The sequence below is a fragment of the Coturnix japonica genome, chromosome 26 (genome assembly GCF_054131305.1).
Source record: "Coturnix japonica strain WE chromosome 26, WE-NBRP24, whole genome shotgun sequence".
NCBI lineage: Eukaryota > Metazoa > Chordata > Aves > Galliformes > Phasianidae > Coturnix > Coturnix japonica.
Genome location: NC_140688.1, coordinates 1,930,331 through 1,951,725, shown reverse-complemented (window position 1 = coordinate 1,951,725; position 21,395 = coordinate 1,930,331). Strand labels below are relative to the sequence as shown.

Here is a 21,395-nt window from a genome sequence, read left to right as displayed (position 1 = left end):
AATTAGTTAATATAACTCCACTTAGTGAAATATCTGTAAATTTCAAAATAATGCTAGAAATTTGAATCACTTCCCCTAAAATCAATGTAAGAAAATAGAAAAAATTTTAAAGTACACATGCTTACATCTCCAGCATTACAGAGTGTGCTGAACTAACAAACTAAAGTTCCTAATCACTGCAGAATCCCAGTGCAACAGACTAAATACTCCAGACGCCATTGAAAAAACTGGTAATCCTTTGGAACATTCATAAAAACAGCAGGATAAGCACATGGAGCTTATAAAGAGAAAAGTCCAAATATTCAAAAAATGAAGATAGTCATGCAGTGTGAGATTATATACAAGCACGGAATGTCATCCCACAGAAGGAAAAAAGAAAGAAAAAATAATTATTTGAGCAACTCAAGTATCGAACACTTGAGGAACCTAGTGAGGAAGGAAAGAGAACCAGGTGATGAACAATTTCACTAGATTTTGATAAATAAATGTTCTTTTTCATTATCGTGTTCTTTTTCATTAATCATCCTATCATGTAAATTAGGGGAAACAATTGTGAAGTTTGAAAGAGAACAGGTTATTTATTAACTTATCAATTCCTAGGGTTGGCAAATCTCACTCAATGAACAACTAATACAATGTGGTAGTTTATCTTAATATCTACTCTTTTGCCTCAAACCACAAATCTACTGCATGTTCTGCCAAAGCAACAATTTTTAGGAAAAACTTACAGCAGAAGAAAGGTTGGCAGATGAGAGACTCTTCTTAAGGAGGAAAAAAAAAAACAAAAAAAAAAAAACAAAGAATTGGCTGGAAAAAGAGTTTCCTTCTATCTCATAGGAAATTGCCTTCAAATCACTTATTTTACACAACTATTTTCCCATAAAGGCACCATACCTTGGCTGTAAAATCCAGTTCTTCTTCCTCAGAATTATTCCAGGTGCCATTACTGCCCTCTTTTTCAGAACTTCAAAAACAACGAAAAGTAAGTACTGGTCCTCTCAAATAATTCCTCAAATAAGCATTTGGTATTTTTATAAGACTCACCTTGTTGAGTATCCTTCGAAAAAGTCATCCATTGCTGTTCAAATATAAATCGACATGTTGAGATTAGATTTTGCATACTAAAAATTAACCAATACAGACATTTAACATGAAAACAGCTCATAAGAGTACAGAAGCTGAAGTGGCCAATTCAATAAGAACAGCATGAAGGAAAGTATTTACAAAACAAATGCTTTTTCAAATTATACTGAAAAACAAATCAGACATATCTACAATATCTACCATTTTTTGCTGCCGTACCTTGCTATGGATTATAAATAAAGTATATTTATAAATACAAAGAAAATCAAAAAGCATACTCAGGAGCTATAGGTTATCCCTAGCTAGAAGAATCACCAGCATTTCTCTACAGTGAATCAAAAAATGATATACTTGAGACAAAAGGAGCATTAGCAGGGCATGCTATACTACACCCCCAAGTTTTTATCAGTTCAGTGAAGGTAGTAACTCACACCTAAGACTATAGGATAGGTCAGGTCAAAAGGGATCTCTGGAAGTCTCTCAACCAACTACTTAAAGCCAGCTCAGCTTTGAGGTCAGGAAAAGTTGGTCAGGGTTTTATTCAGTCTAGTCTTGAACACCTCCAAGAGAAGGTTCACAACTTCTCTATTTTGCCATCCTTATCATGGCAACACTTTTCATCTCCAGCTAGAAACCATCTTGCTTCCATTTATACCTCTTGCCATCTTCGCTTCCTGTCAAGTATCACAGGGAAGCATCTGGCTTTGTCTTCTCATCTGCATTGGACGCTGCAGTTAGGGCCCTTCAAAGCTGCCTCTTCTTCAGGCTGAGTAAGTCCACTTTCTCAGCCCTCTCTCACAGGGCAAATACTCCTTCACAAATATGATGGCTCCCTAGAGAATTAGCTTGCTATTGATCCATCGACCTCTCACGTAGAAGGAACTCAAAATTACAGCCAAGGCACAGTCAAGTGAGTGCTAAACAGGGGCTGACAATCGCTTCTCTCAGTCTCCTGGCTTTGCTACTCTTAGCACAGTGCAAGCTGCAGCCCTTAGCTGCCAGAGCACCCTGCTGCCTCATGCTCAGCTTGCCTTCTGACAGGTCTGTGTCCTTTCTCAGCAGAGCTGCTCCCCTGCCGTGCAGTCCCATCATGTTTTGTAGGAAGGGGCTTTTTCACCCCAAATGGGTCTTGGTATTTGCCCCCGATGGATTTCTTAAGATGCCTGCCAGTCTATTGCCCTGGCTCATTGAAGTCCCTCTGAATGCCAGCTCTGTGCTGAAGCATATCCAACAATCGCTCTTACTTCAGATCATTAGCAACCCTGATGAGAGCGCCCTGCAGTAAATCCTTCAGGTCACCGTTCTAATGAAAACTGCAGTCTAGGAACACAATTTTTGAAGCGCTAACACCTCTTAACAACTAAAACATAATAGAAGGACTTTCTGATTCCCAGCACAGAAGGGAAAACAGACATATCTGATCTCCACATAGAAATCATAATTCCTGAAGTTTCTGAATTGTTAAATATTATAACAAAAAGAAGGGTTACTACTAACAACCTACAAATGAGTGTACAAATTTTGCCTTTCCTAAACACAGTATGCGAGAATATTCCCTGATCTGAACACAGCTTTCTGAGATGCAGTACAGTATAAATGTTCAAAGAAATCTCATGGAGAAAAAAGCTAGAGGCTGAAACTTCCCATCTGAGGGCATCTTAAATGGTTCAAATGCTAACAATCTGATTTTTGATGTTTTCCACTACAGAAAACACAGAATATTCTTAAATGCTAATGGAATCCTGCTGTATGTAAAGCTAAATAACTAACTCAGTACTATGACTCTATCTGCTAACTTTCCACGCAGAACAGAAAATTGCTGCTGTGTGGAACAGTTAAACTCTGGACGAACGACTTCAGTTACATCTTCAATGAGTACCACTAGAAGTAAGGAAAACAGCTCATTAAATTACCTACACTTTTGCTTTCAACATATAAATACTGCCAATGATCCTGCTATCCTTTAGAAGGCGAGACAGGAATTTGATGAGATAGCTTTCAGCTAGACCAAAACCACAGCCATGATGCACTGACACAGAAATGAGATCTAGTCTCCAGGGACCCGTTTCCACTTTAACTGAAGCCTATATCACCATTTCTGAGCAAGAGGAGAACAGATTACAAAACAAACAACCCCAAAACCAACACTATCACAAGTGATAAAAGCAAATGCTGAATTCAGTAATAAGGGACTCATGCAAAACATGCAAAGAAACAAAAGCTGCCCCAAATCCACTCTAACTCATAGATCTTAAATCATCAAGATACAGATCTGCAAGATAATAAGCACCTATGATGAATAAGTATTTGTGTATCACAAGACATGTGTGGTATTTAAAATACTGCTGTGCAGAATGAATACCTTCACTCGATTCTCCTGTTCTCAGAGTCTGCTCAGGGCACCGTTGCATTTCTATATCCATTAAGGGAAAGGCATGGAAAGGACAGACAACAATGACATCAGAATAAATGCGGAATCTCACAAGTTTGGAAAATACAAAAAGCACACACACAAAGCTACAGCACTGGGAGAATGCGCTGTGACTATGACATGCATTTGTGTGCATGTGTACATCTGTGTGTCAAAAGAGAAACTGTGGAACACTACCTTGACATCAAATTCTTTCACAATAAATCTGTTACTTTTCTCTGGAGCAGAAGATTGTCCTACTTACATGGATTTTATCACATACACATGCAGTGCTGTGGAAAAACAGCTACTATCAGAAACATACACTTAAGAGAAAGTTTAAAAGAATCATAGGATGGCTTGGGTTGAAAAGAACCTCAAGATGATTTCTCATCCCTTCTGGCTTTTCTCTGTTTCCTTAAGAGGGAATACAGGAAAAGTTTTATCTGACCTCAGGAGATAAAAATCACACAGAAGTGATAATTTACTTTTGTAAAGAGTTTTACAATGCTGAGACAATTCCTCTAATCATAGAAACACTAAGGTTGGAAAAGATTATCAAGTCCAATTGCAAATGACTCAGGGAAACGCTGAACAATACACTAGTATGTGCTGCAGTGGCCAAACATACTGTCACTGCAAACATACTAGAAACAGAAATAGCACAACTACTGTTTTCCTCAAAAATAAATTGTTACTTAAAATCTAAGAGATCGGTCATTCAATATGTTCTGGAAGCCAATCTGTACGTGATTAATAAAAGGGTTCATGTTCTGACATCCAAATAATCATGAGCAAACTTGTTGAAAAATGCTGACCTGTTCAACATTCTTCAGAATCTCCTCTTCTAATTAGAAAGTACAAAAGTAGCAGAAAGGATAAGGTCAAAATTTTAGATAGCAGAAAAATAAAACAGAAGAGCAAAAGACAATAAAAGAATTCCAAAGTGGGTATTTCTCTGGTCTCTCTCTCAACATCCCGGCTTCTCTAAAGGACACTTTTAAGACTGTTACTGTGGCATATTAAAAGGACTCTCATGATTCAGGGTGTGGATGCAATCAGAGACTGCAGAATTAATTCCAATATTGTTTCTACTACGCTACTGAACTTTCTCTCTGCTCCCTCCTACTCCTCATGCTGGTGTCATCTTTAAGAGACTGAGCACAGGGAGAATCACAGAATGGTTTGAGTTGGAACAGACCTTTAATATCATCTAAATCCAACTCCCTGCTATAGGCAGGGACACCTCCCTCTAGACCAGGTTGCTCAAAGCCCCATGCACCTTTGGCTTTGAATGCTTGCAGGGAGGGAGCATTTACAACCTCTCTGGGCAACCTGTTCCAGTGTCTCATCCCCCTCACAGTAAAGAATTTCTTCCTGATATCTAGTCTAAATGTACCCTCTACTTGGAAGAAGAAACCCTCAAATCACATATTTTAAATTAACCCAGGCCTGTTAGTCCTTACAATGGGGTACCAGAGCAACTATCTATGTGCATGGAAGGTAGCAACTGAGTGGATTTGGATAAAAAAAAGTATTTCAATGATTAAACCAACTGTATCGAGCCCCACTGAAAAACAAGCAAACAAAACTTCAAAACCAAGCTACGAAGAAACTTTTTCAACCACTCTCTAGTTCAAAGTAACTGCTCCTAAGTCAAAGGCAACATCACTTGGGTCTAAAATCTATACTTCCATCTGGGATAAGTCCAGGAAGAAAAAATATGCCATGTATTCTTTGATCATATTTCTCAGTCTTTATAATAAAAAAGTAATGACTTGTGTTTGAACAGTCTGCTGCCCATCTGACACATGATTCTCACAAAACCCTTAAAAATAAGGAACAAATAAAACCTCGTACGTTGGGGCTTGAAACGTAAACTGCAAGGCAATCTCATTCATACTAAAATAGCAACTTTCTAAGATTCATTTAGGGCAATTTGAGCTTATAAACGCTGCCTGGATTTTACAAATTCATTGAAGGAATGTATTTCTTTTATTTACAAGGCAATGAGAAAATGTAACAGTTTTTCTGGATCACAAAGTCTTTCTCAGTTGTTTTGTTTTTTTTCTTTTTTAAATAAAAGTAATTGAAAAAAACATTATTTGATTATAAATCAAACCATGTCCAAAAAGATACGGTATATACAAACAATGTACTGTTGTTGCTTATGAAGTTATTTTTCCAAGACAATTTTTGTTACGTCTCCACAACACAAACAAAAGCAATTGTAATTGAAGGTGAGAAATTATGTCTCCCAAAAAAGGAGCTTTATGCAGGTGAAACTATTAAAATTAAAACAAAGTGACAGAAATCCAGTGGTAATCAACAAAAGATGCATCTTCTTGCAATTTATCTGCTGCTTCGCTGCTACAGAAGATAAAACTACTATTTGGGATGAAACTACAGCTTTTGCAATTGGATTTTCTGAACAACAATCTAAATGAGCATCTCTAAGAAAAATTGCACACCCATAAAACAAGGCTACTTTAACCTATTTTGTTTCTTCTCTTCCCTCCTCCCCCTTGCTAAAGGGACAATTTAAATAAATGGGCAACTTGATGTGCTGAAAGTGACAACTGTATGAGCAGATGGATGTAGTGCACACAAATCACAACTGTCCCCACAGCCTGTGGAGATGCAGTGTAAACTAGCAGCAAGCAAACACATTCATAACACTTCTTATTACAGTCCACCTGATGCTTCCACTGAAGTCCACACTGAGCACGGTGAATTTAAAAGATGCAAACCAACCTAAGGAAGGGGCCACCACGATTCTGCCCATTAGCTCTACCACAGTTAAGTATCCTACCTCCTCTGCTCGAAGCAGCTGCACCCAACGTAAAGCCAGCAGCTCTTGCCTGGTGAGGAGTCACTGGCACAGGGATGCCTCCTTTAGCACCTGCAGAAGCTTCCCCTGCGTTCTCATGGTCTGCATATTCTGCCAGTGTTTTACTAAGACTACGGAGAGCAAAAAAGGAAATGCATTTGGGAAAAATAATCCCATAGCTACATAAACACTTAATGGGATAATAAGAGCCTTATACTATCCATCCTAAACATAACCATAGCCAAAACAATTTTCATATTCAGTAAGTGTAACATACTCTACTTTTTGCAAACCGTAACATACTCAAATATAATGGACACATCTATTTTATAGATGCACATCCAGATCTATGAAGTTATTTACTTCTGCTCGGTACCCTCTGCAGTCCAGTTTTTACAAATACAACCACTCTTATGAATGAACACCCATGGGTAAAATACTTATGTGTAGGAGGAGTTAAACTGCTTAGTAATTTAACAAAAGAAATAACAGCTAGATCTCCTCTGAAACAAAACAGGTGGTTCCTGGTCAGTGGAACAGAAGACAGTAATAACAAGGGTTCTGTTTTGAGAAGAATTTACAAACATTTCAGTTTTTCAAGTTGAACTTCTGCGTCTGTGGGCTACAGACACATTTTAATAGTGTATAGCAGGCAGACATCAGCTTAGAAACAAACACTTGAAATCTTACAGAGAATTTTGAGCAGAAGCCCTTTTCTCAACTTTCAAATTAACACCAGACACATGAACAGTATATGTGAGAAGATGTCAATGAACACATCTTCAAAATAGCACCGTTAAACTTGGTGCTGTTACCAAAAAGGTTCAAACTCAACACTGATAACTAAAAACCTAGCAATAAATTTAAAAGTTTATCTAGCATTTCCATGAAGAATAGCATAGTCCTCAGCTGTCCATCCATTAACGTCTTTATGGAAAATTTCAGCACCATAGCGAAGAAGTATTTCTACCAACTTAAGCTCCCCACTGGCTGCTGCAGTCATAAGTGGGGTTCTACAGCATCCAAAATACAAGACAAACCATACAATTTAGTCAGACATTGTAATTATTTTAATTCCCATTTGCTCAATCTCAAAGAAAATCACTTTATGAACAGAAAAAAAAGCTTCCATATTAACAACACTTGCATACAAACTTGGCATCAATTTGAAAAACTCTCTCTGGCATAACAGCAATGTTGCTGGCACAATAGCAATTTTCCTGCCACAGCGGCTACCAGAAACAATGTTTTCTTGCAGTTCTCAATGCAGAAAACATGCAATAATGCATGCCACCTGCCAAGCTGAGACCTGCTTTCGCCAGTCACTCAACGAGCTCTTTCTCTGTGTCTTTCTACTTCAATGCTCATTCCCATCCCTCCCATCAGTCCAACCTGAAGACAACTAAGGTGACCTGCAGAGTTTAGACCATCTCCTCACCTTTCACACGGATCTCGAGTGTGAACATCAGCTCCTTTTTTAAGAAGGAGCTCTACCATTTCTTTGTGATTTTCAGAGATAGCAAGAGTAAGAGGAGTACATCCGTCCTGAAAGAACAGAAATAATTCAAGTTAAAAATCAAAAGAAACAAACAAAAAATCTACAATAAAAATATCAATGCAACTTTTTGAACTTCTCTATTGAATCTCGAAATGTACCTTATTCTGAGCATTGATACGGGCACTGTGCTCAATTAACATCCCTGCTAGAAATGTGTTAGGAGTTACAGCAGCCAAGTGAAGGGCAGTGTTGCCACCAGCATCTGCCAGGTTCGGATCAGCACCATGCTCTAGCAGGATCACTGCACATCTTTCTTTCTGGCATTGTACTGCCTGGAAACAACACACACACACACACAAAAAAAAAAAAAGGTAAAATTTCCAGCAGTCATATTTCACTGTGTCACTACTACTACAACTTCCCATTCCTGGAATATAAAAGCATCTGCCAAGATTAGCTAGCACATGCCAAAGCCACACTGATTACAGCATGCATGCTTCTACACAGACTTACTTAAAGAATCTGGAAAGACATCATTTAATACATAATCAATAATTCCTACTTGCAGCAACATAGTATGTTCTACTTACCTTCATCAGTGGAGATCTGTTATCACTGTCAAAAAGATTTAGCTTACACTTGTTTTCTACTAGAAACGTAACGACATCCTCACGTCCATTTGCACAAGCAAGATGCAGTGGTGTCCTAAAAGTGAAACGTGTAAATTGAAACAGACAGCTAAATAAATATTTTCACTCTGTGGTACATGAACAGGGCAAATTGCATTTCTTTATCCCAATTACCTCCCAAAATAAACAAAATCAAATAAAAACAAGCTTATTCCATTACCAGCGTGCACCAAACCATGTCGCTTAGTACAACATCTACATGTTTCTTGAACACCTCCAGGGACGGTGACTTTACCACCAACCTGGGCAGCCCATTCCAGTGCACAACCACTCTCTGGAGAGGCTTATCCTAGCATCCAACGTGAACCTCCCCTGGTGCAAGCTGAGGCTGTTCCCTCTTGTCCTAACAGCTCCCATCACAGGCAGGCTGATGAGTACCCTCCATAAGACCAGCTTCCTCCAAGGCAGAGAAGATGAGGACGAAATAACAGGCAGAACGTCAAATAACTCATCATGCCTTGTCACAGACATGGAACAACTCGAGGGTGACTGTCCCCACTGAGAAATTCCCAAATAAGTATACAAGATCCTTCACCTCCAAATAGAAGCCTGACAATATTGATCTGAGCACTGTATTTATTATTTACTTAGCACAGTGTACCGCAAAGAGCTCGAATGAGTAATTTAACTGTAACAAACACAACTTTGTGCAGGAGCCCCTCCTCACCCAAAAGCAGCCGTTACCAAGCACTGGGGAATATGACAACCTAAAGGAACCACCATCAGCTTCGCAAGCAAGAAAGCCTTCATGAAGCCAGCAGCCTTATCGCTGCCCTTTCTCACCAGCCCCCAACAGAGCTCTCAGCTCGGAGGAATGCCGAGCAGCCCTACGAGGGATCCAGGCCGGGAGGGCACATCGGAGCGGCCTCTACCGGCCGTCCCAGCCACGCGCGGCCCCCGTTAACAGCAGCCCTCTGTGCCCAGGTCATGCAGCGGGGATCCCGGCCCGGCCCGCCGCCCTTACCGCTGCACCTTGTCGCGCTCGTCGATGTCGTGCTTCTTCAGTCCTTGCTGCACCAGGGCCAGGTCTCCGGCGGCGGCCCCCCGGTGCAGCTTGGTCAGCTCCTTCCGGCGGATCTCGTACGCACCGGCGGAGCACGCCGAGGCGGCGCTGCCGGGCGGCGGATCCCGTTTTTTCTTCTTTACGAAGCTGAGTATCTTCTTCATGTCGTCTTAAAACTCTGCCGGGCCGAGCCCCGAGCAGGACGCGGAAACACGGCGCACGCTCAGGGAAGCCGCGGCCCAACCCACAGGCTGCAGGGCAGCCTCAGGCTCCCAGCCGGAGCCGGGAGCCCCACGTATGCGTTATACGTGCGATATTAAGCGATACTAAGCGATATGAAGCTATAGTAAGCGATATCAAGAGGATACACACCCGCGGAGAGCAGGAGTGTGCGCGTCTGTAGGCTCGGCTGCCTCAGAAAGCGGTTGGCAACGGTGTGTCCTGGGGCCGTTGCCTTTGGAATAGTCACGGGGATAACCGTCTGCAGGGTTATTTCTTGCCCTACTTGTGGGTATTATTTAATAGGGATCTCAAAGCACGCGTTTTTAACCTGTTACTAAACCAGTTGTCAGCTTTCTGTCTTCAGTTTTCCCATCTTCCCCTCCCCCCCTCCACCTTTGTTCATACTGTTTATTAAATCTTTAATATGGGTGATTTTGAATAATATTTTTAATTCATTCCTGTTAAAAACAAATAGTTCCATTTAATTTTTATTTTTCTTCAGAAATTGGTATTTCCTGTCACAGTTCCTCATATTCTCAGTGTGTTCTCTTTGATAATCTGGAGCTTTCTCTAAGAACCATTGAGCAATTGCTATTCCTATTGCTGTCTGCATGAGGTGATTCCTCTTCTCTTACCCAGTACTAGATCCATGTAGCACAGTAAGATTTTCAAGTAAGGGCTTACGTGTGGCTTAAGTGTTGCGTAAGCATTGGCATTTGGGTTAGTCTGCTAAAGACTCACCTTTCCTTTGACATAACAATACGGCTGGATAATTTAGCTCACAATCCTTGCAGCTCTGAGGTACAAAATGGCAGTCTGAAGCTCTCTTTCTGCAGTCTTTATTTTTCCCCTATTAAATCACTGTGTGTATTTTGCTTATTGAAGAGTAACAATGGCAGTAAAGGCTTGTGTGCTGCGTGTTGTCTGGTCATAGAATCTTTTAATCATAGAATGGAATGGCCTGGATTGAAAAGGCCCACAATGACCATCTAGTTTCAACCCCCCTGGATATAGCCACATCCAGCCTGGCCTTGAATGTCACCAGGGATGGGGCATCCTCAACCCCCTTGGGCAACCTGTTTCAGTGAGTTACCACCCTCTGTGTGAAAAACTTCCTCCTAATATCTAACCTAAACCTCCCCTGCCTTAGTTTCAAACCATTCCCCTTGTCCTATCAGTATCCACAGGTGATTTACTACGCCTGATTTGCAGCTGATGTGTTTACAAGCTGGGAAATCTGGCTGGGCAGATAGCATGTTTCTGCATTGCTTGCTCCAGGGCTTTGAAGAGAACTGGGCAGTTGCAGGTAGAGACTATAGCAGCTCCAGCTCTGTCTAGGTTGGAGAGCTGGAGCTGAGGTGGTGCTTTTGATGTTACACTCTTGCTTCCCTATGCAGCCAATGTGTATGCTTAAATACAGTTTTGCTTGTTCCTGGTCCAGTCTGAAGCTCTCACACTGTATCTCATGCACATGGTCTGTTAATCCTCAGCTGGATTAACAGCTAGTTTCTATTGATAATGCTGAAAGAATTCCTTTTGGCTTACTCTAAATGAAAAAGATGCAGCTATGCTTCCCATTTTAACAATGAAAATTAAGAATAGGTTTCAAGATTGAAAAAAAAAATATATCATTTATTTGCTTTCTTTATGACTCCATTTTCAGTTGACATAAATACATGACTTGCAGATTTTCAAATGGAATATATGGAGTTGCAACTAAAAGTTTGATCATGTCTCTCTACCAGACCTCTACAAGTCTCATTTTACCAGAGAGAAATATCCTCCTTCTTGCTTGTGTCACCGCTTCTGGCAGTAAATACATTTGTGAGTGACTGTTTTTCAAGGCTGAAGCACAGGAAGAGTAAAATTTCATCAAAACTGTGATCAAAACCTGGAGTTCTCACTGAGAATGGCAATCACTGCCATTAAAGCAGCCTCATGTGGTTGTTTCACAGAAACAAGATCACATATCCCACTAGTTTTGTGGGTTTTTTGGTCTCTTTTTTACATGCTTTAATAATAAAGACTAAAAATTAAGTTTTGTTATTTTGTATATGCAGTGTTTCTTCCTGAAGTTCACACCTTATTGCCACTCTTGCCAGTATCAGTACAGCACAGGGCCTGCAGTCACCTCCCTACCTCCCCAGACCAAATCCATGAATCATTTGCTTCTCATAGGCCTCAGATGAAAATACTATTTTATAACAACTCTAACCACGTTAAGGACAGTGAGACACTTTAATGCAGTGCTGTGCAGTTCTACAAACTTGGCAAATACCTCTAATGCAGGAGGAATGTCTAACGTGCAGCCTGAGGTCTTCGATACCACAACTAAAGCAGATCTAAACCTGAAAATACTTACACCAGCATGTTAGTGTAAACCCTTACTTTCTCTAGTGTTAACTACGGCTTGCCATAGCATCGTGGCAAGTCTCAAAACCACAAACGTGGGGAAATAACGAATGGCAGGATTTTCAGAGTAGCCTATGGTCAGCACAGCTTGGGAATTCAGCTCTCCTAGGCCCTCCAGGAAAATGTCATCATGCATTTTCCTCACAGAATTACTTAACTAGTCTCAGGAGCTTGCAAAACCCACAGAGGTTTTTAACTAGCTTACTGAAGCAAAGGCTTGAAGGTTGTCCTGAGGGGCTTCATTCATTTTGCTTTGTTGCTGAGCTGTGGTTTCCAGTCTGTCACTTCCAGCCTTGAGCCTGAAAGAGAGACAGGCCTTGCTGTGGACATTCACAAGAGCACAACTTCTGAAAGAGCAGTCTTTATGGAGGGAAACTGACAACTTCTACTTTCAAAAACTCACGTTACTTCATTGCATTCCCTTCTATTAGAATTCAAAAAATAGCTTTTTGAAAGGAACATGCACACAATTCTCCCAGCATGGAAAAAGCAACTTCTTGATTGGCAGCCCTCCTAATTACAGGTTAGTAAAACAAGGCAACCAACTTTCATATCACTGAATCTACCCTGCTGAAACGATGCTCAGTGTGCTACAGCAACCTGAGCTCATGCCCCCACTGTAACCTTAAGCTGCTCATAGGAGCAGACACGGAATGCAGCAGCCCCATTCCTTCCCAGTCACTGTCATAGCTGAGTGCACGCTGAAGCATCCTGAGCTACAGAAATGTCCCAGAGAAGGAATCAGCTCTCCACTCTGGGTTGTTACAGCAAAGACCTGAGCACCACTCTCTGGGAACTACGTGGAAACTTAGGACGGACATGGAGAAACCTCAGAGTCCAGAGCTTTGATGTGAGTATATGGCTTGTGTTGTCGTGTAATTTGGTGCCTGTTTACATTAAACATCCCCAATATGGCTGCAGTCTTTCATGTGGCACAAGCTTAGCAAAAGGGCCAATTCACAGTTGGGCATTGAAGGCAGGAGCTTGGGCTCCTCCTAGAATCAGGGATGGGGAGAATTCAGAAATACCCATTGCTCATCCACTGTTAGATTCATGTCAGCTTCCGTGCAGAAACCTGCAGGGGGAGCAAAGTGTTTCTGTGTATCCACTAGAAGGCTGTTTCTAACACAGTGCTTTGCCTCTCCAGCTTGTGAAAAGCACCCAGGCCTGCTAGCAGCATTATGTACCTTGAACAGCTGGCCTAGAGCTTAAGTATTTCAAGGTCTCATTGTTCAGAAGCATAAGGCAGAGGCAGCAGCAGAGGGAGGTGGGTCCAGAGATGACAAGCCTAGAAGTAAGCAAGCCAAGAAGTAAGCAAGCCAACAGGGGTCCCTGCACATCCTTCAGAGAAAGTACCTCAGAGTACTGGGGAGATTCAGTCTTCCTCTTGCTCTGCTCCTGCTGCGGGCAGGGCACCTATGAAGAATGGACAAAGTGAGACACATTCAGTCTCTTGCAGTGAGTTTTCCTAAGTCTGTTAAGCCCTGTCATCAAAGCTTTGCCATGCTCTCTGTGGGGAAGTGCAGCTGCAAGCTTTGTTAAAAATTGGTGTTATCTAGCTTTACAACGTGAGTTTTCCAGTTATCATGTTCTGTGTTTTTTTTCAAGATTGTAATAGGGCCCTCTGTCAAAAGAAGCCCAACTCTATGCAGAGAGATGTGCATAATCAGGCAGAGCTTTCTAAAGAACAGCACCTGTTGCAGAACGGCGGGAGAAAAGCAAACGATCACACCTGTCATTGACATATGATCAGCTAATCTCGTTTATTCCTTGGCTGCGTGTACATTTATAATACGGATAATTAGCTCATACATATTGCAAAAGTGGAGCTCATCATTGGTTCCCAATTACATACCATCCCCAAGTATCTTTGCAGCTTCTTGTTATCATCCTGAAAGCTACTCCCTTGCTGAGTTCCCAGAACCATGGCTAGTTTCTCACCATCCCAGGGCATCCTGTTGTTCTCACTGTCCTTGCAGGTGTTATGGCTGCTTGATTAACTGCACCGTGTTTACGACCCTTCTCAGCTAACTAGCTGTAAAAAACACTCTCTACATTTCCCTCGTTTTCTTTTAGGCTGAAAAGGCTCAGTTTACCGACCGACTAACCATATTTAACAAGCAATTCAGTTCATTTGTTCAATTAGTTCTCATGTAGTTTTATCCTGCTCCGTAGCTGCTGCTCTGTGAACTCCTTATCTTGATCCATGGCTGCTGCTCCATAAAATTCTTCTTGTATTACAACAATTTCAAGATACTGCCTATAGAATAACAACACTACTTATATTAATAACATAACTATGATAACTCAATCAAGGCCTTGATTGACAATACTCTAAAAGTGAAAAAAGAGACAAGTCAAATACAACATAACAACATTACTGTTAAACCCACTAAAAAGAACAAATATGTCTGTACTGCAACCTAAGTTTCTGCAACCTGAAAATAAATCTGTGAGGGTCCCATTGTGTTAATCTGTACCTGATTTGGAAAAGTCTTCAATTTTCATATACTCTGATACATTGATTTTTTAATGACCACTAAAATTTGTGCAATAAATGCTTTTAAGATGCTCATAACCATGCTCTACTGACTGAGTTATCCGGGCTAATAATTGATTAATGATCGCGCAATTTAATGGAATAGCATGTCAAATAGAACCAATTTTAGAGGACAAATGTACTAGAGTATCACTAGGGGCATTATTACTTACTGACCCTTGAGAAACAGCAAACCGTGTTGGTGGTGGTTGCGACAGGCTGTGCCAGCAGGGCCTTCCCTGCTTCAAGGTGCACATTTCCTCTCTCACCCATCACAGATTCTCTCCTGCATTCCGGGTCTGAAGGATTTCTTCCAGTTGTACACCACATCCGCATGGCCAGTGCATGATATAGAGCCCAAGTGGAACACCTGCTTGGAAAACAGAATAAACTATCAAATTTAGTTCTATTAGCGTGCACTTTCCTCTAAAATGATGCATGGTTATATTTTCAGGTCCCAATTAGTTGGATGTAAGCATGCGCAGGGTCACCCTGCCATGGACAGGATGGTGGCTGCTCCTGGGTCACAGCTGAGCCCTGTGCTGTGGGGCTGGGCAGGATGGATCACAGGCCCCATGGTTGCCCTGTGACGCACAGCACTGGGAGGTGGGGGCAATGCTGCCCTCTCAGCCTGTTCTTTTCCATTGGGATGTGTATGTCTGCGTTCGTGTGGCTGTAGCTGGGTGTACCATAGGTACTGGTGTCTCAGTACCTGTGTGGGTCGGTATCTCCCATGTGGAAGAGTGGGGGGGTGTTGATCTGGGGAGATGGAGGGTGTGTGTTGATTTGGTGTAGCTACCTCACGGTTCAAGCTGGGTGCTGTTGTCATTGATTTCATTTTGGGGGTGGGCTGGGGAGCTCAAGGGTTTCTGGTGTTGTAACAGCCTCTGCCTGAGGTCGAGGCAATCTGAGTTAAACTGAATCTCGTAATGCTGTTAAGAGTTGTTGTCCCCAAAATGCAGTTCAATCTAGATCCTGTCCCAGGCACTGAACATGATGAGGACAGCCCCAGGAAGCTGGCACAGAGCTCTGCCCTGCTCCCCATCACAGGGGAGCTGTGGGGGGGCAGCTCTGAGCCATGCTGTCAGGTTGGGGGGGCAGGTCCCCCAAATGCTAAAGCACAAAGTCCCAACTCAGCTGCAGTCCAGTGAGCGTGGCTTCTTGGCCTCTGCTTCTTCAGATCCTTCCCTTGCTGCCCTGCCTCTGCCTGTGGGCAGGCAGCAGGAGGCCCTGGGGCTGCACTTGCCTGTTTTGCCATCTGTTCCATGCCCCAGAGCACGGTGCCTGCAGGCCCCGTGCTGGGGCTGAGGGCTTTGGCCACAGAGGGTGAAGGTTCAGGGCTGGGCTGCAGATGGGCTCCGTCCTTTCGCACTGTGCTGGGTGCTCCTTTAGGGCTCAGGACTTGCACTGCTTTCTTGTGGTCTCTGAGCCTCTGTGCACCTAATTTTGCTTCTCCCTCGGTGCCTTTGGTGGTGTCAAGCATGGAGATAATAACTGCTGTCCAGGGAGGGAGCTCCTTCCTTTGCTGAGAGCTGGGGGACTTCTTCTTCCTGGCTTCTGCCTCTTGCTCCTGGATCTCCTCCTCCCAGCACACAGGAGCCAGCTTCATGCTCTGCTAAGGGCACTGCACTGCCTGGAGCTGAGCTTTGCACACAAGGGCTGGAGTTGACCCAGAAGTCCAAATGTTTGGGCCCCCAAACCAACCACTGTGAGCCCCTCCAGGGAGCTGCAGCTCTCCCGGCACAAAAGACAAGGCTGTAGGGCTGTCCCCAGCCTGGCCAGCTGCGAGAAGCACAAGGATGCGTTGTTCCTCCCCAGCGCCTCCAAAAGCACAGCTGCTTTGGGCTCCCTGCCTGGGCAGTCTGCTCCCAGGGATGCCCTCCCATCCCACACTGGATGGGCTCCAGGTACGATCCCACAGAGCACCTGTCACTTGTCCCCTTGCCTTGCAGCGTGCTCACCCCTGCTTTGCTCCATCCTGCAGGCAGCATCACCCTCCCCAGGGCTCCCACCAGCTGCCCCTCTCTCCCCGTGCTGCTCCCACCCCAACTGTGAGGGATCCCAGCACAGTCCCACTCCCCCCCCAGGCCTTTCCAGCAAAGCGTTGCCCTTCACCTTCCTGCCACCCCGGGCCTTTGTCCCCATTCCCAGTGGAGCAGCTCTGCCCCTTTAGCCGCTCACTGCTCTGCATCCCACCACCACCCTGCACTCTGCTCCCTGCTCTGCAGTGCTGCACTGCCTGCTCCATCAGCCCATCCCACACAGCAGCAGGTGCCTTTTCTTGCTCAGAGCTGTTGTACAGAGCCCAACTCCTGTTGGTGAAGGCTTTTTTTCTCTGCTGGGTGGTGCAGCCCAGCACTGCGCTCTGGGTTTGTCAAGGTGTGTACAAATATTTGATCCCTCGATGTGTTCCTGTAAATAGTGTAACTTATTTCGCTCTCATGATGTACGTTGGTTTGAATTGTTTCCCGATGGATGTGTTTGTTCCTCGCCTCTTTGTCTTCACAAATAAAGCGTTACTGAAAGGAAGAGACAAAGCAGTGCTGACTGTTATGGGGAAGAACAGAGCTGGGAGCCGCCCGTCCTGATGTGCATCCTGTCCTTCTGTGCCGTGGGTGCTGTGAGGAAGTGAGCACATGGGAACAGGGTCCTCAGGGACTGCAGGGATGTCCCCGTGGCTCTGGGATGTACCTGAGCAGCTGCCTGGGCTCAGTGAGCCAGCTAGGGAGCAAAGTGCATTTTGGGGCACTCCACCCTACAAAAAGGTCCTTGAAAGCATCGCAAGGAGGCGACAAAGCTGGTAAGGGCTACGAGGTTCATCCTGTAGGAGAGGCTGAGGACCCCCGGCTCGTCCGAGCTGCAGGAGATGGGGCTGAGAATCCGTCCCGTTGCTCGTTGTGGCTTCCTAAGCAGGGGAATGGCACAGAGCTGCCCGTAACTGATGAAGGAAGCGGGGGAGGGCTGAGAAACGCGTCTTTGCCGTGGGGGTGGTCCAACGCAGGCACGGGCCCTTCTGGGGGGTGGTGGATGCCCCGAGCCCGTCACTGACCGAGTGGCGTTTGGACAATGCCCCGAATGTGGTGCTTAACTTCAGGGCAGCCCTGAAGCGCTCAGGACCCGCTCGGTCCCTTCCGGCTCCTCCATCCAATTTAATTGCCCCCGCATTTGTCCCATCCTGGGGGCGGCCCGGCTGCTGGAACCCCCGGCAGCGCTGCGGGGACAGCCGCCAGGTGGCAGCGCGGGCTGCGGTGCGGGGACGGCGGGCGGTGGGCGGTGTTGGCACCGGGGCCGTTTGCGGGATGTTGTGAGGTTCCTCCCTCCCTCCCAACTCCTTTCTGCCCCCCCCCGCCCCCGAGCCGCGCTGACTGCGCTGCAGTGCCCGCAGAGATGATGATGCTGGCACCGCGTTGTGCCCCACTCCGGGGTGATGGCGTCAGTGGGTCATACCTCGCACACTGGTTTGAAGGGAGCAGCAGGGAGAACCCGCTGGGCTCCCCCCTCATCCCAGCACCACACGTGCCAGGGGCAGCACCAGGCAGGTGGGTGCCAGGCTGGAGGCTTGGGCACATCCCAGGGCACAGATCCCCACTGCTTTCTTCTCTTGCTGCTGAAAGGAGCCAACCAGGATCAGGGACAGGACCTCAACTCTGACCAGCAGGAAAACTCAGGACAATGGAATGCAGTCTGCCAATCTTTTACCAGTTCAGCTGTGCTTTATGACTCATTATTGCAAAGACTCTTTTAGTAAAGTACCACCCTGGGGTATCCAACCAAAAAGAAAAGGTTTTTATTAAATTAAAGGGTTTTTTTTTTGTTTTTTTTGTTTTTTGTTTTTTTAAACATACTATAATAACTACTATGCAGTTCAACTGTCAATCATCTCAGAAAGTTCAAGAAGGAGATCATCCTCATCCTTCTCCAGGTCCAAGTCAATTTCTGCTTCCATTTCCCCTCCTGAGATTTCCGAGATGAACTTTTCAGTGTCATCTTCTACAGCCTTGGTGAGCAGGCTGACCTCCGGCAGGGCTGGAGCAGCAGTCTGGGAAGAAGGAAGACAAAGTCAATGATTGCTCAGGAGATCCTTCCTCTGCAGTGCTTCTCCTTCAGCACTGCTGATCCTGAACCCAACACGGGGGCTAAGGGGCTCCTGAAGGATGTTAACAACCACGGGAAGTCTGCAGAGCACCTCAGGTCTTTTTAACAATGCAGCTTAATGGACAAATTCCTTCACACTACAGAGGAATCACAGGGCTGCAGAGCATTGTGCACACACTGTCATTCATCCAGCATCCTGCACACAGTGACTACTTTGAAAGGAAACCTGCAGAACATTTCAGTTCTCCACACTTTCTACAGGAGTTGTATCTCAGTATCAGCCTGACCAGGACAGCACTGACACTTCTTCCCCTCCTTACCAAAGCTGCTTTTTTAGCTGGAGGCTCCTCTTCTTCAGTGCTCGTTTAAATCAGCACAGTGCTAGAGCTGTTACATACCACATTTTATTTGAGCAACAGAAAGTCATTCCTGTTCCCCTACACAACATCCACCCACAGTCTGATTTCATTGAACACGAAGCCATCGTGACCTTTTTGTATCCAGTGCTCCCACGTTAACCTCACAAGTTGTACCTGGTGCCAGCAGGGTTACTGCCTCACTGCCAGATACAATCAGATCAATTCTGAGTTTGAGGAGTGCAAAGCTGTCTGGGAAAGCCATTGAAAGTATCAGGATTGTGAAACATGGCTGCAGCTCTTCACCAAAGGCAGGAAGGTAGGAATGCACTCATGATGGTGGCACATGGTGAGCAGTGAGACACAAGAACATGTGAAGAAATTGTGTCACTGTGTCCATCTACAGAAGGGACTCACCTCTGCGGGTGCAGAGACAGCTTTGGGAGCAGCCCTGCTCCATTCCACAGTCTTTTCCTCTTCTCTTCCAGGTGCTTTAAAACAAGGAAAAAGAAAATCACTTGGTCAACAGCAAGCATAGAAAGAAACCTGAGTGCCAGTGTTTCCTCCATGTGCTTATTTCCTCACATTCAATAACAAAGAACACGAGAGAGGCGACATCTCGCAGTCCATACAGTATCCAAGCTCTTCCCTCCTTCACATGCTGTCTCTTCACGAAGCCTCTCTCACCTCCCCAATGAATAACTCACCCCCCTGACCTTTCTGACAGAGGTTGGCCCCCATGTTAAAAACTCAATCCATGCTTTACAAACACATTTACATATTAAAACAAGCAACACGCCAAAGATGAAGATAACCTTGGCGTCAACACACAGAACATGCCACACCAAAAACATGGCAGAAAGAAAGTACAGGAGAAACTGAATTACAAAACCTCACAGCGAATGAATTCTCCAGAATGAAGCAGGCAGACACCACGGATTCAATGGAAAAACACATGGATGGACATCCTGGCACTTCCTGCCTTTGCATTTGGTAAGAAACAGCCCAGGCAATTCTAAGCAAAATCCATTTGCTTGACAGGGGAAGCACTTCAGCAGAGCAGACAGTGAAACACCTCGTTACCTGCTGGCTTTGCGATCTGCTGCATCCGCAGGGCTTTCTCCTGCTTGATTTCTTCTAAGCTTTTAATATGCATTTCTTCCAATCGCTTGATTTTACGCGGTGGCTCTTCCAGTTTCACGTTACCAGGCTCAGGTGGAGGGAAAATTCTCTTCTTCTTGCGCTTATCCTTAGATCTCTTCTCAGTAAGAACCTCTTCTACTTTTTGCTTCTCTTCTTCCAGTCGTCTCTTCTTCCAGATCTCCCCTGCTGGCTTGGCACCCTTCTCTGTCATCATCAAGAAAGGAGAAGCATAAGGATTACAAGAAATTACAACGAGAGCTCAAGTTTCCAGATTTGTCATAATATTACAGAATATACGTGTTCCCAACAACAACGCTCCTGAGAAAGAATAAGCAGAAAGCCTAGAGAATCTGTGCAGCAAACACCGATGACCATTTACCTCTCCTTGGTGCTCTGTCAACCTCGATCTTCTTCCCCAGCCTTTCTACGAGGCTGCGCTTCAGCGGAAGGCCACTGACATCAGCTACAGAGAGAAAACAACAACATTCCTAAGATAATTCCTTTGGAGAAAGATTTTTACAAGTCAACCACAAACTTTGGTTTCTCCAAGTGTATGTTCTCAAATTCACCTTTCAGCTGCTACACTTGTGTGCCACTTGGAGTCATCACAGACCCACGACACACTTTCCTCCCTCCTGCTTCAGCAGTGCCCTCCCATTTACGTGGAGGCAGCCAAACAGCAGCTCACAAGCAGCCCTTACCTACAGAGGATTTCCGTTTTCCAGGTTTATCAGCAGTATTCGGTTGACTCACAGGCAACTCCCCTAAAACAAAGAAAAACAAAGTGCTTATTTGACAGAAACCAACAGAATTACTGTCTTGTGAGCCCATTTCCCACCCAAAACAAATACAACCAAAAGACACCACTTTGACAGCCCTGACACAAAATTATATTGCAACTGTAATGCACTCAGGGTAAGTCCCAATTGTAATTTATCCATTCCACTTAGGAGCCACCAAATGGAAGCAAAGGTACTCATCATTACCCTGCTTTGCAGGCAGCATCACAGTGCTGACCAGTGTCCGCACATTCTCCTTCTTAGGCACACGAACAATCTGAGATTTGAGCCGATGAGCAGGAGCTCCTGAAGGTCCTTCTGATCCAAGTGTTTTTA

The 21,395-nt window shown here is 44.4% G+C and overlaps 1 protein-coding gene across 4 annotated transcripts; it reads right to left on the bottom strand.

Moving 5' to 3' along the window:
- Positions 1 to 824: 824 nt before the first annotated feature.
- On the bottom strand, positions 825 to 10,108 carry LOC107309047 (uncharacterized). 4 transcript variants are annotated; one of them, XM_085524046.1, is made up of 8 exons: positions 9,475 to 10,108; positions 8,412 to 8,526; positions 7,980 to 8,153; positions 7,762 to 7,868; positions 6,306 to 6,454; positions 3,446 to 3,496; positions 1,045 to 1,078; positions 825 to 964 (listed from the first exon to the last, which is right to left on the bottom strand). In XM_085524046.1, the coding sequence occupies exons 1-8, from the start codon at positions 9,675 to 9,677 to the stop codon at positions 862 to 864; spliced, it is 936 nt and encodes a 311-aa protein (XP_085380172.1). In that variant the 5' UTR covers positions 9,678 to 10,108; the 3' UTR covers positions 825 to 861. The 4 variants fall into 4 exon arrangements, with proteins under 4 accessions (XP_085380172.1, XP_085380173.1, XP_085380175.1 ...); XM_085524047.1 differs by lacking the exon at positions 3,446 to 3,496; XM_085524049.1 differs by lacking the exons at positions 3,446 to 3,496; positions 6,306 to 6,454 and having other exon boundaries at positions 895 to 964.
- Positions 10,109 to 21,395: the final 11,287 nt, after the last annotated feature.

Excerpts from the sequence above, each read along its gene's own strand:
- LOC107309047 (XM_085524046.1), bottom strand. The coding sequence starts at position 9,677 with ATGAAGAAGATACTCAGCTTCGTAAAGAAGAAAAAACGGGATCCGCCG. Across the intron at positions 8,154-8,411 it reads ACAGATCTCCACTGATGAAG|GCAGTACAATGCCAGAAAGA; the intron begins GTAAGTAGAACA and ends TGTTGTTTCCAG. Across the intron at positions 6,455-7,761 it reads ACTCGAGATCCGTGTGAAAG|TCTTAGTAAAACACTGGCAG; the intron begins GTGAGGAGATGG and ends TGCTCTCCGTAG.